Below are 17,542 nucleotides of genomic sequence, written 5' to 3'. Positions count from 1 at the left end.
TTCTGAACTATACATACTCAAATTTTTAAAATCAGATTTAGAAATTGACACATCTCACAATTATGAATCACTGACTAATATGGAATTGGGCCAGCCTCAGCTCCCTTTGGCATTTTTCTCTAATGTTTGCTGGGAATCAGAAAAGACCTAAGAATAGGAGAGTAAGAAGAGAATGAAGAACAGAGAATGTGAGGGGTATGGGAATATGGGCCTTTTGGGAGAACACTGTAAAGCATACAGACAACAGCCTAGCCATTTCCAAGCTCAAGCAACTAAATGCTCTAGGCTTGCTGAGGTGTTAAGTGCTGATACCACACACTTCCTACTCTGATAAAAAGTATTTGAAGGCTTCAGTCCTACAGCTTTCCTGGTCAAAAGTTTCTCTTGGCAACTCTAAGCTGAGAAAAGGTTATCTCAACACAGAGGATCCCATATTAGGGAGTCATTTTATGTGCATTTCTGTTTTTACATGTTTACATGTTAATAACAACATAGTTGGCATTACAAACAAAAACAAAACTCCCTAACTCTATTTGTGAAGATGATATCCAGATTTTGCTTTAAATATTCTAGAAATAAAGAGTGGGTAAATAGGGATCATTATACTATTATTCTCTCTACTTCTGTGCATGTTTGAAATTTTCCACAATAAAAAGTTAAAAGAAACAACAACAAAAAAACCTTTAGAACTTTGTCCTAGATGACTGTGAAGATATTTTGCTTCTCTTGATTCCTGCTTTTTTAAAATTCTCCTCCTTCAGTCTCTCTAGCATGTTTCAAGCTTTTCATATAGCTCTGTACTTCTAAACTCTTAAGATAATGTCTTCAGTAGCAAGTTAAGAACCGAGACAAACCTTCATTCATTTAAACAAAACTGGAAGAAACCCATCTCTATCATAGATATATAAAAAGAAAAAAGATGAGAAAGGAGACATCACAAGCTTTTCCCCAAGACGTTACAATGTCAGTGACATCCAGGGAGAACGAGAGATGGTTATAATTTCTTGTCAAAAAATTTCACCTTAAAAATACTCCCTCAAGAATCCAGAGACCTGAATCCTAATGTCGGCTCTATCACTCAGCTGCCTTATTCCTCAACCACAGCTCTCCCCTCTCCTCCCTCTCTTCCTTCAAGGCCCAGCAGCAACTTTGCCACCAAAAAACGTGCACCAGCTCCCCCAGACAGAAGTGCTCACGCCCGCCTTCGTGAGTCCACTGCCTTACACGCAAACATCTCCTCATTCAGTTACTCTTCCAAAAATGTTTGAGGTCCTGCTACTACCAATTACACTGCCAGGTCCCTGTTGTATAAGGGGGTGAGGATGGGGGTGCAAAACAGACTTTGCCTTCAGCCTAGTGGGCAATTAGCAACTGTGATGAATGTTGTGAAGAAAAGTACGGAGCAGCATGAAAGCACAAATAAATAAAGAATCTACTCTAGTCTGAAGGGTCAGGAAACTTTTCAAAGAGCTATAGCAACAAACTGAGAAAGAAGGAAGCATGGGTCTTTCAAAAGCTCAGAGCAAAGAAAGACTGAGAGGCTGGTGAACAAAAGTGGCTGGTGAGTAAGTGACAAGAACCAAGGCCCAGTCAGGGGCCACATCAGACTGTGTTAGGTCACTCATCATATTGGCTAGCAGTTGTCTACTTATAGGTCTTCTCCACCACACTGGACATTTATCTAGAAGACAGAAGCGAAGTCATCAGACTCAAGGACAACCAGAATACTGGCACCCACTCCCCACATCTAGCTGAATGGGTACATTTCCCCTTCTACCTACAATGCACCACGCTTTACTCAAAAATGATGAGAAGGGCTTCCCTGGTGACGCAGTGGTTAAGAATCCGCCTGCCAATTCAGGGGACACGGGTTCGAGCCCTGGTCCAGGAAGATCCCACATGCTGCGGAGCAACTAAGCCCGTGCACCACAACTACTGAGCCTGTGCTCTAGAGCCCGCGACCCACAACTACTGAGCCTGTGTGCCACAACTACTCAGCCTGCACTCTAGAGCCCACGCGCCACATCTACTGAAGCCCACGGACTCTAGAGCCCGTGCTCCACAACAAGAGAAGCCACCGCAATGAGAAGCCCGTGTACCGCAACGAAGAGTAGCTCCCGCTCACCGCAACTAGAGACAGCCCATGCACAGCAACAAAGACCCAACACAGCCAAAAATAATAAATAAATAAATAAATTTATTTTTTAAAAAAATCATGAGAAAAGAACTTCCCCACAGAGGTGATTTAGTCAATGCTATGATTACCACAGTGATGGGCCCACAGCTGGTACTCAGTAAGTACTTGGTGAATAAATGAATAAAGTTTTAATTTAAAACCTCACAGCATGCAAAGTTCCAAGTTAAGAAAAATGCCTTTTGTTTGAATGACTAACAACCAGATAGCAATATAAATACCTCCACAGAATCCATCAGACCTTGCAAGAGGAGTTTCTGGTGAGGAAAATCTCCATCCCCAACTGGAAAATATCCCAGTGTTTGGATAGCTCTTTCTTTCATCTGGAAGAACACAGAATTTTTTTTTTTTTTAAATGAAGTATATAACAGCTTGGTCCCAGAAAAAATGTTTCCAAAATGAGAAAGCAGGGAGGGGGAGTCTGTCTAACTAATGCATCAGCACAATTTTTTTTTAAAGTATCCAATTTTACAGAATTATGTCTAGAAGACATTGGAGGTAGAAAGACACAAAACTGAGTTCATTAAGGGTCCACAGCTGCAAAAGAAGGAAGAACAAAGTCTTTAACTAGTTCATTATCCTACAAGCGGTAACAGTTATAAATGTAGATTCTGGGCCCAGAGGACCTAAGATCAAGTCACAGCTCGACCATTTTAATAGCCTTCACAACTGTGTGACCTCAGGCAAGTTACTTCACCTCTCTGTGACACTATCTCCTCATCTCGGAAAATAGAGATGACAATTGTACCTACTTCACTAGATCTTCTGGGGATTCAATTAATTAATGCATGTGAAGCACTCAGCATATGCTTGGCAGATTGCAAGTGCTCAACAATGGATGGTAATGACTAGTTGTTAACAGCTAATAAAAACTACTGTGATCTCAGAAAGTTTTAAATAGTAGCTAGATCAAGAATAAAATTACATATTTATTAAACTTGTAGTAAGCTGATTTTTCTGTTCATTAAATCATCTTATACTTCAACACTGAGGTGTTCTTATCCCAAAGAAAATTTTTAAAGTCTATGAAAGTTTTTATCTAAAACTAAAAAAACCATAAGCGTCCTTTTCCTCAGAGATTACTCACACTGCTTACTAATGCCCAGACTTCTTAAAACCAAACTAGGTATAGGAAGTTAAGATTTAAGATTTGGTCTGAAATTACAAAAATCGTAAAACTATTTAACACTTTATTACCCTCCTTTTGCATGACAAAAGAATTACCTGATACATTTAATAGTTACCCAAATCTTAACAGTTATGGGCCTAAATTGGAGTAACTGGGTCATATGGTATACACACAAAGGCGGTGCACAAATCATCCCCAACTCAAAATTAAACAGTCACCTAGACTTTCTTCTTTATCATTCTTTTTCACATTCAATCCTTCCTCCAGCTGTAATGCCATCTATCCTGACTATGATTCTGTTTTTATTCATTTATTTACCTATGAATGGAAAGAATTTCAGAAGAGAAGGATAAAAGGAAGAGACTTGCCTTATTTGTTTCTTTACTGGAGGGTATTCTATTTAGCAGGCTTTCCACAAGATGCAACTTAGTAAAGCCAGATCCCTCACTGGGGATTGGGAGTGGACCATTTCTGCCAATTTCACCCAGGGCTGTACAGGCAGCAATTGCCAGGAGGGGTGATGTACTGTCCAAAAATGAGCCTGTAAACACATTTAGACAAAAGAGAATTTTATATCATTACCCCTGGAATCCAAAGCAACCAGCAATGTACTCAAGATTTTTTTAAAGACAGCAAACCAAAATCAAAGTCTATAACATATTTTCCAGTTGATAATTTGTTAGCATTTCTTTAGTAATAAAACACCAGAGTCATGTCCTTTCTTAATGTTTACATTTTTTCCCATAATGGAATCATCTCTGTTAAATAGAAACATATAGAAAAAAAATATATAGAAAAACTAGAGTACTTGCATTGTTATTAAAAACACAGAATTTATTTAGCATCAAGATTTTGTGAAAAAGCTCGTGTATTTAGAGTGTAATGCTATAAAAAGAAATTAAAATGTTACAATAAATTTTAACCTAATTCAAAAAAATTGTAACCTACTTATGCTGACATCCAAATCCGCATAAACACATTAATTACCGATAGTTTCTGTGGCACTCTGAATGAGTTCCTCTTGTTCGGGCAGAAAATCAGCATTTGTCTCCACGTCTTGCTGCTCTGCCATTTTCATTTTCTTCTTAGCCAAATATCTTCCTACTGTGAATCCCAATGCAAGCAAGGATCCGTGCTGTATCTCCGGGCTCTGGATTTAACAACACAATACCGTATGTCTGTCTCTCTCACACGTGTGTGAATGCAATGAAATAACTGTGTGTTTACTACAGTCATCTCCCCAATAAAATATAAGGCTAAAGAATAAAGAGATCATGTGAGGCTCCACTGGATGTTAATAAATCGGTTAGGGAACAAGAGAAAACTTGAGTTTCAAACACAGAATTCTGAGAAGTTAAGCTGAGTCCTGACTCACTTGGATTTAGATTCCCTAATCCCATACCCAACTCCAACTCTGGGTGAGGTGACTCCATTGCATGCTCTTATAAGCACCCACACTTTCTTCTAGCTTATAAATAACACTTAGATAAATATACCGTCATAACTTTCAAGCATAATTTCCCTCTACTGCCAACAAAATACAATGAACAGATCCTATTTCTAATTGCTAAAACCTCCAAATGCAAATAAAATATTTGAAAGCACATGGTTTCAACAGTGTTTCCTAACAGGACAGGTACAATGAGAGGTGGCAGTAGATAGGGAAGAAAAAAGGAACTAACATTTCTGAGCACCAAGCACTACTAAAGCTTCTCATGTATCCACTCCCTGCCGTATTCGTAGCACTTAAAACAATGCCTATGAGACACAAGGCACTCAAAATTTGTTGACTGAACTGACTGAATCCATGTATTATCTATCTCATTTAATCTTTACAATCATAAAGGCAAGAAATTTATGAGTTCGTTTTACAAATGAGAACACAAAAACTAAAAATATATTAGATGCTTTTGTAAAACTATTTCCCACAAAAAAGGATAAAGACAAAACTGATAACATACATGATTGTCTTTTGTAGTCTTTATAAGCTGTTCTATCATTGACTTCAACTCGTTTCCTGACACTGTAGATACCACCACAGAATAAAACAATGCTGCCAGTTCACGCATCTCTTCTTTACTGCTATTCATCAGACTCTGAGCAGTGTAGAAAAAGAAATACACACATAACACACGATCATCTCCCTGCTGACAATGTCTAACATTTAAAACGTTACAATGTTCCATCTATTGGTAACTATGAGAAAAGAACACAACAAGCTATTATTTTAAAATGAAATAAAAGCAGAGGTATAGACCAAAATCTTATGTGCATTTTCATCAAAGATACAAAGTATAAAACAGGTGGAATTAATACACAGCTGATCTGAAACAGAGGTCAGCATGTGTTTTCTGTAAAGAGCCAAATCTGTCGCAACGATTCCACTCTGCTATTGCAGTGCAAAAGCAGTCACAGACAACAAATGGGTGTGGCTGGATTCCAGTACAATTTTACAGACACTCTAATTTTCACATGTCAGGAAATTTTATTCATCTTTTAATTTTTTTTCAACCCTTTAAAAATGTAAACAGTATTCTTAGCTTGCAGCCCATACAAACAGGAGGCGGGCCAGATTTGGCACATGGACCACAGGTTAATGACCCCTGATCTACAAGATCAAAGGTCAAAAACTCTAAGATCATTTTAAAATCAGCAAATATTCACAAAGAATTAAAAAATCTTTTTAAACTAGAAGCAATTTCATGAGAATAGATTTTCCAGAAAAGTACAAAACTCACTCCTCTTGGTAAATTACCTTCATGCTTTCACACTTAAATAATTGGTACATTTTACCATAATAAACTGCATTTTCCAAAAAGAACTACATTATGTAGCACAAAAGGTTTACAAAACTATATGAGCCAGACCTGTAATAAAAAAGATTATTCACTGTTTATCTGAAATTCAAGTTTAACTGAGTATCTTGCATTTTTATTTGCTAAACCTGGTAACCCTTTTGGTGTGACCACGGAACAAAAATACTCTCCAACATGGCCGGTGGGAGTGTGAATTGGAACCACTCATATGGAGGATGTGCATTATCTATTAAAATTGCATCCATGTGTCCTCAATTCCACTTCTGGGGAATCTATCTAAAAATATACCCACTCATATTCAAAATGATGGATTGTTCATTGCAGCAGACTGGAAGTACCCTAAATGACCATCAATAAGGACCTACAATAAATTATGGCACATTTATGCAGTGGAAAACAATGAAGTTGTTAAAACAAAGGGGATGTTCTCTCTGTAGTTATACAGGAATAACTCCATGTTCTAACGCTAAGCGAAAGATGTAAGGTACAAAACAGTGTGAAGGGCTTCCCTGGTGGCGCAGTGGTTGAGAGTCTGCCTGCCGATGCAGGGGACACGGGTTCGAGCCCTGGTCTGGGAGGATCCCACATGCCGCGGAGCAACTGGGCCCATGAGCCACAACTACTGAGCCTGCGCATCTGGAGCCATGCTCCGCAATGAGAGGCCGCGACAGTGAGAGGCCCACGCACCGCAATGAAGAGTGGCCCCCGCTTGCCGCAACTGGAGAAAGCCCTCGCACAGAAACGAAGACCCAACACAGCCAAATTAATTAATTAATTAATTAATTAATTAATTAATTAATTAATTAATTTTTTAAAAAACAGTGTGAAAAGTATAATACCCTTTTGTGTGAAAAAAGGAAGAAAAATCAAAAATGCTAATTTCATTTGTGTGTATATGCATAAATAAACTCTAGAAGGGACACCATATACAAATAAGTGATAACCTATGCATGTCTGTCAGGTGAGAGAGGAAGAGGCAGGAAGGTGAAGGGATCTGGGTAGCTGAGAGACTATGCAAAGGAGACGTCTTACATAATTGTTTACTTAAATTATACATATTTATTACTTTTTTAAACTTTTAAAACAGAAAAATAATTTTTTCTTACTTATAAGACTCCCAATTCATCTCCCCCTCTCACCTAAATGGATCACTGCAATACATGGACCTACACGCTTCCCAGTGAGTGTTTAATGATGAGAGTTTCAAAATGACCTCAAGGCAGAAAAGGCCACCGAAACACTGGTAGGAAGGCGACATCATGAGACCAAAGTTTAAAATATACAGAATCAAAAAGAAATACACATGCACAGGATATACCTTTATCCATTCGGTTTTGTCTACAAATTTGGTAGCCAGCTTTTCTGGATACACTGAGACAGCTTCCAATAGACAGTACATGACTGGCAAACCTAAATAAGAAGGAATTCAGAACCATTCTGATTTCAAGAAAAGCAATAAACGTACAGAGATCACTACATTCCTTTAAAGCATAAGGCTACAGCTTTAGGAGGCATTCCCCAGTTCTACAAAAGTTAACCTAAATACAGTATGTGATTCAATACAGCAAATTTACAGACTTATTGTCTATAAAAAGATGCCCTGTTCTTCACATCCACTTCCAAAGTAAAAACATATTACCTATTGTTAAGCATTTCTTTCTGAAAAAAGAAACAGTGGACCAAAGATGAACTCAGGCAAGTTTAGAAAAGAAACAAAGATTCATGTTCAGTTGTAGGAGAGAAGACAGAAAATAATTTTGCTATAAATTCTCAGCTGAGTTTAAAATTAGATTTTTGCTTAAGTGCTTTAGTATAATCCTCAGCGTCATGACCGCCTACCTCCAACCCCTGCTAACAGCTGCTGAAGCAGGCCGATGTAGATCTGAACAGGGTTGGTTTCCCCACTCTTGGAAGAAGACGAGGAGGGTGTTGTCTGGCTGCCCGACATTAAAGTCCGTATATAGCGTCCAATGGCCGGGGCGTGATCTTGCATATCAGCCAAACTCTGAGAGGTGGGCACCACTCCCGCACTGTGAGCCAGGCACATGCGCAAGTACAGGACTATCTACAGACAGAAGGAAGAAGGACACCAGATAAGCGTCTCAAAAACTCAAGGCAGGAGATGTTCTTCAAAGTGACAGTTCCCAGCTTTGATTCCCCACCTTCCTTCATAAAGCTATTCAACAACCCTCACAGAAGCTGGAAAACACAACTCAACGTGTGAACTGAAATTACCACAATGGAGCAGAACTTACATAACCAGCTTTTATAATCCAAAGAGTGGTTTTTAACAGAGTTTAATGGCGTTAAAACACAAACTCCACTTTTAAAGTCTAAAATATAACAAGGAAAATCATTATTTTTCTTTTAAAGATGTGTGTGTATGTATGTGAGAGAGACAGACACTGGGCAGAAACACGGGACCAATGATCTGTTCCTGTGGAACTCCAGCTGCATTTAATCTCCACTGACACGAGAATTTGAGAAAATGGGTTCAAATCATCTACAGAAGAGTAGCTATGATGTCATTAAAAACCTCTGACATAAATTAGCTAGTAAGGAGTCCTCCGGAAGCTCTTTCCTTGACAGCTAGAACAGGACAGGCAGTAATTTCATCGTGAGTCTTCTTACTCACTCTGAACAAGATTATCTCTTGCCATTTAATTAGTGCAAGTCAATGACTGAAACAACAGAATTTCCCTTAGTAAATGAGATAAATTAATCTAATTCTCCAACCTTCAAAACTGCATAATCCAAATAACCTCACTATATTGCTGGCTTTAAAATTCAAATCTAATTTGCCGTAAATTCCCAATAGCAATCAATGCAGAGCATCTACTTCTTTCACGAAGAGAACCTCACTGAGATAAACGTATTTCTAGACTCCACCATGATTTAAAATAATACCAATTACTAAGTACTGTTTTCCTAATAAACAACCTGGTATAAAACAATGACGTCACTCTATGGGTTTACCTCGAACACAAAAAATTCACAGTCATCTCTTTGACTGTGACATTATCGTTAAGAACCTTTAGCGAAAGCAAAATAGAAATATATGCCAGTCCTACCTCTCCAAAGGCTGCTGGGTTAAATGGAAGGACAGTGGTCCCAGTCATGTACTTTGCTGGCGTTTTCATTCGATGGGAAGCCTAATAAAAATAAACCCCAAAAATCCATTACTGGAAAACAAAGCACGTGTGTGTACCCTTTCTCAACTCAAAAATAACTACTTCTAGCTACATTATCGTCTGCTACTGTTTTTTTCTAGTCAAAGCATTTTTCCATTAATCATGCTTGACTGTGCACGGACCTCAAACCCTAAGTTACAGATGTGTTGCCTTTTGACTGGCTTGTTTAAAAAGAATAAACCTATAAATCAACTACACTTTAAAAAGAAAGGATAAAAGAAAAAGAAAAAAGCTGCAAAGATGACACAGTAGCAAGTAAAAAATATAAAATAAAATAAAAAGAATAAACGTACTCCAGGCATCTACTGACAGTCACCCCAGGGCGTTGCATGCCAGTTATTTTCATTAATAATAGAGGTCGAAGGAAAATATTAGCACAAAAGCATCTTCTGCCCACAAATATGACAGTGTTATGGAGAAGAGAATCATGGCTGCTACATACTGGCCTCCAGCACCCTTAAGATGTCTATCTAAGCAAAAAGCTAAGACCACCAGTAGAGGTGAAAGGCAGTAAGGTATCCCCCCAGCACACTAAGAGAAACATCAATGTAAAAAGTAGGATAGGGTCAGGGTTGGGGGTCATGACTGTCAATACTCTGATCTACCAGCAAAAACAGGAGACTTGAAAAAGCAGACGCAATGCTCTCTTATGATCATGGTGGAAAAAGTCTGAACTGCTCCCTGAAGCATTCTTAAACTTATTCTGCCCTAAATAATGCCCTTAAAAATAAAACAGATATATTTTAAGCATGTCATGCCAAGGGGAAAAATTTTAAACACAGCCAACAAAAATAATGGTACAGGGCTTCCCTGGTGGTGCAGTGGTTGAGAATCTGCCTGCCAATGCAGGGGACACGGGTTCGAGCCCTGGTCTGGGAAGATCCCACATGCCGCGGAGCAACTAGGCCTGTGAGCCACAACTACTGAGCCTGCGCATCTGGAGCCTGTGCTCCGCAACAAGAGAGGCCGCAATAGTGAGAGGCTCGCGCACCGCGACGAAGAGTGGCCCCCGCTTGCCGCAACTAGAGAAAGCCCTCGCACAGAAACGAAGACCCAACACAGCCAAAAATATAAATAAATAAATTTTTAAAAATAAATAAATAAAAAAATAATGGTACAAATGAACTTATTTACAAAACAGAAATAGAGTCACAGTTGTAAAAAACAAACTTATGGTTACCAGGAGGGAAAAGGGGGGGAAGGGATAAACTGGGAGATTGGGATTGACATATACACACTACTATATAAAATATAGACAAATAATAAGGACCTACTGTATAGCACAGGGAACTCTACTCAATACCCTGTAATGACCTATATGGGAAAAGAATCTAAAAAAGAGTGGATGTATGTTTATGTATAACTGATTCACTCTGCTGTACAGCAGAAACTAACACAACAGTGTAAATCAACTATACTCCAATAAAAATTTTAAAAATAGTAATAATAAAAATAAAATAAACACAGCCAAAATGTTGAATAACATAAAAGGAATTGTAAGTAATTTAAATTTGGGCAAAACAGATTAATTACATTTGAGATTTATATTTTTCTCCTCACTTCATACCTTCCTCTTATTGTATTAACATTGTTAGAAACTTTACTAACTATTCAACATTTAGTGATTAGCATTTTAAAATGTGTCACCTAAAAAAATGTAAGTTTATTTTCATCATTCATTATATGACTTAAACTATTATCTGAAGTTAAATACCATACCTACCTTTTCTTGGATATAATATACCATTTCTGGGAAAGATGGCATCTGCTTAGAAGCACTTTCTTTTCTGTTTCTACCAGGAAGACACCTTAAAACTCGTTGTGCCTCTCCATGAACTTCCTCCCGTCTTTCAGAAAGATAAATAAGAAACATAAATAAATTTCACCAACTGGAGAATGATCATATGAAGACTAAGAACAGCAATTTTATTTGTCATCTGTCTTAAATATATTTTTGGCTATCTATGCAAAGAGGCATAAAATACATGATAAGCAATCGCTTCTTTTTGGAAATTTCATTAGATGTGGAGAGTCATGTGGCTTTCATCTTTGAATTTTACCCACAGGAAAAAACAAGACAGGGTATGACTACAGGTCTATATATTGTATCAAGGGAGCCATACTTTCAACTCTAATAAATTGCTCCTAAATTCCATAGACGAACACTGCACACAACATAAATTTTATTCAATTTTCAACTAAATTTTAAATGAACCCAAATTCAAATTAACACCTTTGAAACTTACGGATCTCCTGCAGCTAATAAGAGCAAATATCTGGACGGTATATGATCTGAGGGAAACACCGTGCTGGCAAATTTCACAGCCACTTGTCGAACTTGAACTTCAGGCTATTTGACACATAAATGCACGAACACACACACACACACACACACACACACACACAGATTAAAAAAAAAAAGAATTCAATTACCAACAACTCATTCCAGTCGAGTCATTTTAATTGTAAACAATCAAAATTTAAGTTGATATTTCAATAAATACATCTAAATAAATAAAACATCATTTAGTCAAGATCTTTAATCATGTTGTTTAAAAGTCTTTGGACAATAACATTATTTAAAGAATACTATTATGATCTAAGAGGACGCTCCAAGTAGAGCAGGAAACCCCACCAAGACCATAACCAGAGAATCTCTCTGTAGATGCACATCCTCAGGCCCAACCATCAGACCAAGGTCACTGTGGCAGTTTCTAGCCACCACCTCTGCTTCTCCAACTCTTAAACTCTCAGTCATATGAGTGAAATTCAGATATTTTGCAGGGAACACAAACAGAGCTTACTTGGAATCCCTACAAATTTAAAGCAAAATACCGCCAACGCTTTCAGATTAGCTCTTAAATTAAAACTGACTCCAAAGCAAAGCTTCAACTACATAAATATATCCAATTAACTTAAATAGATTAAGATTGTAATCTATGAATACGAAGTTCAACCAGAAAAGCAGTTGCAGAGTCTACTGATGCTTAAGCTTTACTCTCGTGTACCTTCCCCCTGGGTCACTCCTGCAGTCACAACATAAGTGAGATGAGAGATGCTTAGAAACATGTACTACCTCATTTACTCAGGTGTTCTTGCTCTTTAGCATTTTTGGAGCTACTGTAAAGGGCAATGATATTAAGGACCAGTCTATATGATTTAGCCCAGGGTCTGGCTGCCTTACATGTAGTCTGAGAAAAGAAAATAAATTACCTTTGGCTTGGTAATACTGTTACATGATTTGATCTGCATAAGTATAACCAGCACCCATGTGCATTATACAAGCATTCCATTTCCTTGTAAGGTTACCTACAAAAAGTTTTAAGTGTTTGACTCTAATGAGCTTCCAAATAAGCATATACTTCTTTGTCCATGTTATATGATCATGAACCAGGTACACTGGACACCAAGAGCATTTGACAATGGGACGCTATATATAATAAGCCTTCTGAGTGTACATAATTATCCTGTCATATTTCAACAGAAACCAGATACCTTTCTGAACCTTTAATAATTCCTCAATATAAATGTGTTAATAAACATGGCAGCCAAATTTCAGTTAAGATGCAATTCATATTAATCTCACCAATATTTGACATCATTCCCTCTTTAATCTCCCTCTCTACTCCTAGAAATGGAGGACAAAGAACTGACTAAAGCAAATACATAATGTATTATTTTATATTGCATATTATATATCATGTATACATATGTGTATATAACCACAGATACTAAAAATTCTCCTGCAAACTCCCATGGCAGGCAAATGAAGAGGACTAGAAGGAAGAAGAGTATGGATGATGGTACTGGCTTACTTCCTACAGACTCATTTTGATCCATAAATTGTGTCTTTCTTTCCTTCTGCTTTTCTCCCCCAATGTTACCTACAGAACTCCACCTCAGTGGACTGTAGTGCTCAGCTACCAGTTAAAACAAAACACTTGCAACTGGGAGAGCATGATATTAAGAACAGTTTTCCAACAAGGAAGGCTTTAAACATAAGGCCTCTGTGAATATCACTACTTCTTCTTCCCTAAAATCAGATTCCAATAACGAAGAATTAAAAACAGATCATAAATCACAGTCCAAGTGAAAGCAAATATTCCTCTTCATTATAGAGAGTTAAGGCAAAAAGCAATTCAAATTTTGATCTTAAAAATGTAGGGCTTCCCTGGTGGCACACTGGTTAAGAATCCACCTGCCAATGCAGGGGACAAGGGTTCGAGCCCTGGTCCGGGAAGATCCCACATGCCACGGAGCAACTAAGCCTGTGTGCCACAACTACTGAACCTGCGCTCTAGAGCCCGTGAGCCACAACTACTGAGCCCATGAGCCACAACAACTGAAGCCCATGCGCCTAGAGCCTGTGCTCCGCAACAAGAGAAGTCACCGCAATGAGAAGCCCGCACACCGCAATGAAGAGTAGCCCCCGCTCGCCATAACTAGAGAAAGCACGCGCGCAGCAACGAAGACCCAATGCAGCCATAAATAAATAAATTTTTAAAAAAAACTGAGAGCTTAAAAAATGTTTAAAAAAAAAAATGTAAAATTCATATACTACCAGCCATTGTAGTTCATATAGTTGGACCTACCTTTATTAAGTACGAAGCCACAAGTGCCTCCATGAGAGTCCGCTGTGCTCCTTCCAAAGTACTATAAGCTCCAACCATCATGGATAGTGCTTCTTGAATAGCGAGTCGCGTCTCGGGCTCTTCCTATGAAGATGATAAAAACAGTGTTTCCCTCCCTGTTGAGTTTCCAAGTGAGCATCCAAACAGAAAGCATACACTTGCCAGGTGTTTCCCTACCTTACATAGGGCTTCAAAAAGCTGCTGCACAAGAGCTATATCCTTAGTGAATAAATGGGGCATTCGACTGTAAGAGAATATGAGGTCATCATTACTATCAAAAATTTCCATAAGATGGAAAAAAAAAAAGAAACTAAACACAAACTTGCCTAAACTTGCACTTTCACTTCTGAACCATGTGAACATCACTGGATTACCTCCCCCAAAGAATCAAACACTTTTTAAAGTAAATATTTAATTCTTCAACTGCCTAATAAAATAACTCTAGATTAATATACCTATTATCCAGATATTCTCACTAGAATATTCCATGCATTCAGTTAACATTTCTGATTTTAAAATAAAGAAAATAGATGAGACTAAATGCTATTTAAACTAATGACTCTGGTGACAAGGAGTTTTGTCACTTCATGCCAACACACAAGGGACAAGGTTTGTTGACAACCCTATGCTGTATCAGCTGATCTGAAGTGGCGGTCTTCTGAGCCCCCAAACTCCTTCCCTACACAGTGCAGAAGAGCAAGACCTAGTCTACACAGGCCAACACGGAACCTGTGCCAGGGTGTAAGCAGCACCTGGTACCACTGAGGATGCTGCTCCTCTATCCCCCTGCTCTGAAATACAGTGAAGGAAAAGGAAACCAGGAGGAACTGGGTGCAGGAAACCATACTAAGCAGAAGAAAAAAAATCCAACTTTGGAAACAGGGCCGCTCAGAATCATAATATAATGCTATCAGAAAAGAGAATCACTAGAAAAACTCTTGATTATCGAGATTATAAACGCTGGTAGTAAGTAGCAACAAGAACACTTAAGGTCAATCAAATGTCTCTAGGGTACAAGAAAACTGTAACACATTATGACACAATCCAGTTCAAAATCTCATTTCAAGACTGCCATTTAATATGGTAACACATCTTCAGATGTAAGTTTAAATGTCTCACATTCATTATCCTTCTACAAGGAAGACATTTCTAAACAACCTATGACCCTTTCAGAATCATAACAAATTTATTCTCCATCCATTATTAAATGCCACAATTTTTCTTAGTTTACCAACAGGATATCTCACTGAAAAAGAGTTTACTCACCTGGAGAGTTTTCCAACAGCTGAATATGCCATTGACAGTAGCTTAGGGTCCTTGAAATTAAGGAAAAAAAAAAAAAAAAAGAAAAGAACAAAAAGCAGACAGAACAAAAAACACAGTAAACAGCAAAACCCTTTTGCTGCAATTAAATGCATTATTTTACTCCTTGTTAAACCTAGGTCTCACCCTGCCTAACTATATGATATCAGCATCTGAACAAAACAAATAAAAATGTCCAAACCCAGAATGCATCACAGTACTAAAAGGAAAAACAAAACAAAACTTTATATCCCCAACTTACTCCAAAAGGAAAATGCAGTGGTCATATATGAAAAGGTTCTCTTAGCTGGTGCTAAGTTCAGGATAGTTTCAATACTATATAACCTGCAAATACCAAAATTCACCACCAACGTACTGGGAAAACAGCTTAACTTATTAGAAAATTCACCTGCCCAACAGGCTAGGATCCACTCTCTCTCACCCAAAATTGTAGTACGCTGGGGAGCAACTGTCTAAAAATCTGCACCATAGGAAACAGCTTCTTCTCATATCTTCCACCATAAAAAACTAAAGGGATCATAGTATTCGGGTGAGTTAGTGAGGTTCCCACTCAAGACACAGATAGAATTTTACGTGGTTTTAGGAAAACCAATAGTCTGACATTACTTAGAACATAGTAACACTTCTGTGAGCTGAAGTTTATACATTTAACATAGGATTCACACACCTACATGGCCACTCTTACAGACTCATCTGTTGGGAAGACATGCAGTGTCATCTGGAGGTAAAAGGATTACAGCCCTGTAGTTTATCTGGCCTCTCTAACCTATCTTCAAATATACAGTTCCTCCCCTAAAAGCCCCAAAGCATTTTTATTCCTACCAACCATCCAAAGAATCTGACTACGCCATAAAAATAACCTGAAAGTTTCCCAAGGCCTTAAGAACCATGCAAGCTCTATTCAATCAACAGAAGAAGACAGGAGAGTCAGGCCTAACACTGCCCCAAAGCACAGCTGCACAACAAATGAATAGCTTTTCATTAATAATATCTACTAATATGCCTTTACTGTGCTGAATAATTTACATGAATTATCTCATTTAATCTTCACAATAATCCAATGAAGTGATACTATTATCCTCATTTTTCTGATAAAGAACAGAGGTCCAAAGAATTTAAGTAACTCACCAAGGAACAAAACTAGAATTCAAACTCAATTCTAAATCCAAATGGCAAAATACTGGTCACTATACTACTGCAAACATGCATTCATGTTTAGCTAAGACTTAGGAAGAAATACTAACTAGAGTTCTTGAAACCTTACCTTTTTTAGCAAATTCCCCTGAAATACTAGAAATGGTAGGAGTGATACAGCAAGGAAAAACAGGATTTGAAAATCTACAATCCAAGGAATCCTCATTCCACTTAGCTTAAGGAATCAAAAATTTACTGAATGCATGTTCTGACAGAGTTTGTTTGTTTGTTTTATCATCTTTATTGGAGTATAACTGCTTTACAATGGTGTGTTAGTTTCTACTGTATAATATAAGTGAATCAGCTATACGTCTACATATATCCCCATAACTCCTCCCTCTTGCGTCTCCCTCCCACCCTCCATTTCCCACCCCTCTAGGGGATAAAAAGCACCGAGCTGATATCCTTGTGCTATGTGGGTGCTTCCCACTAGCTATCTATTTTACATTTGGTAGTGTATTTGGTAGTCTGACAGAGTTTTGAATCAATAAAATCTCAGTCCCTAAGAATTAACACTGTATCTCAAAACAAGCAAATCCAAATAGACCTATATGGAAATAAATAATAAACTAAAATTTAATTCTTTTCATTCCATTTTTGCACAGTGCCTAAAAGTAAAATAAAATGTACTAGCTTTTTAAAATGTTATTTAAAGAAATGATAAGACCACCTCAAGATCCGTATCAGTTTTTAATACTTATTTCAAAAAAAAAAGGGCAAAAGATGGTGGTAATTTCTGAAATTTGCACCACTTCCATTAAAAATGTTAAGAAATGATGGAACAACAGCAAACTTTAACTATATCAACATATAAACCAGCAAAGTTTATAACAGAAAATACTTTAAAATATAAAATGTTAACAAAAATTAAAAAAAACAAGTCACTTACTTCTTTATATTCATTGATTAGCTTGGTGAGGCCATTCAAAAGCATTGGACCTAATGGCTTAATCTTGATTTCTGGACAGCTTTTTAAAAAAATAACACATACAAAGCAAGATATAAGAATCTCATAATTACATATCTTTTCAGATTATCACTTAAAATAGAGACATAACTGAAGT

The 17,542-nt window shown here is 37.6% G+C and overlaps 1 protein-coding gene across 4 annotated transcripts in view; it reads right to left on the bottom strand.

Moving 5' to 3' along the window:
* Positions 1-17,542, bottom strand: part of ECPAS (Ecm29 proteasome adaptor and scaffold) — a 97,490-nt gene that overhangs the window by 28,316 nt on the left and 51,632 nt on the right. For all 4 annotated transcript variants that reach the window (XM_061200112.1, XM_061200111.1, XM_061200113.1 and 1 more), the window contains 13 exons: positions 17,368-17,446; positions 15,228-15,277; positions 14,139-14,205; positions 13,923-14,045; positions 11,577-11,680; positions 11,054-11,177; positions 9,211-9,291; positions 7,979-8,204; positions 7,458-7,549; positions 5,285-5,419; positions 4,311-4,473; positions 3,692-3,864; positions 2,416-2,517 (listed from right to left, as the gene is read on the bottom strand). In XM_061200112.1, the coding sequence (XP_061056095.1) occupies positions 2,416-2,517; positions 3,692-3,864; positions 4,311-4,473; positions 5,285-5,419; positions 7,458-7,549; positions 7,979-8,204; positions 9,211-9,291; positions 11,054-11,177; positions 11,577-11,680; positions 13,923-14,045; positions 14,139-14,205; positions 15,228-15,277; positions 17,368-17,446 (1,519 nt within the window). The remainder of the gene's footprint in view (positions 1-2,415; positions 2,518-3,691; positions 3,865-4,310; positions 4,474-5,284; positions 5,420-7,457; positions 7,550-7,978; positions 8,205-9,210; positions 9,292-11,053; positions 11,178-11,576; positions 11,681-13,922; positions 14,046-14,138; positions 14,206-15,227; positions 15,278-17,367; positions 17,447-17,542) is intronic.

This window comes from Eubalaena glacialis, chromosome 9, assembly GCF_028564815.1.
Source record: "Eubalaena glacialis isolate mEubGla1 chromosome 9, mEubGla1.1.hap2.+ XY, whole genome shotgun sequence".
In the NCBI taxonomy this organism is placed as follows: Eukaryota; Metazoa; Chordata; class Mammalia; order Artiodactyla; family Balaenidae; genus Eubalaena; species Eubalaena glacialis.
This window is presented reverse-complemented; position numbering and strand designations above follow the sequence as displayed.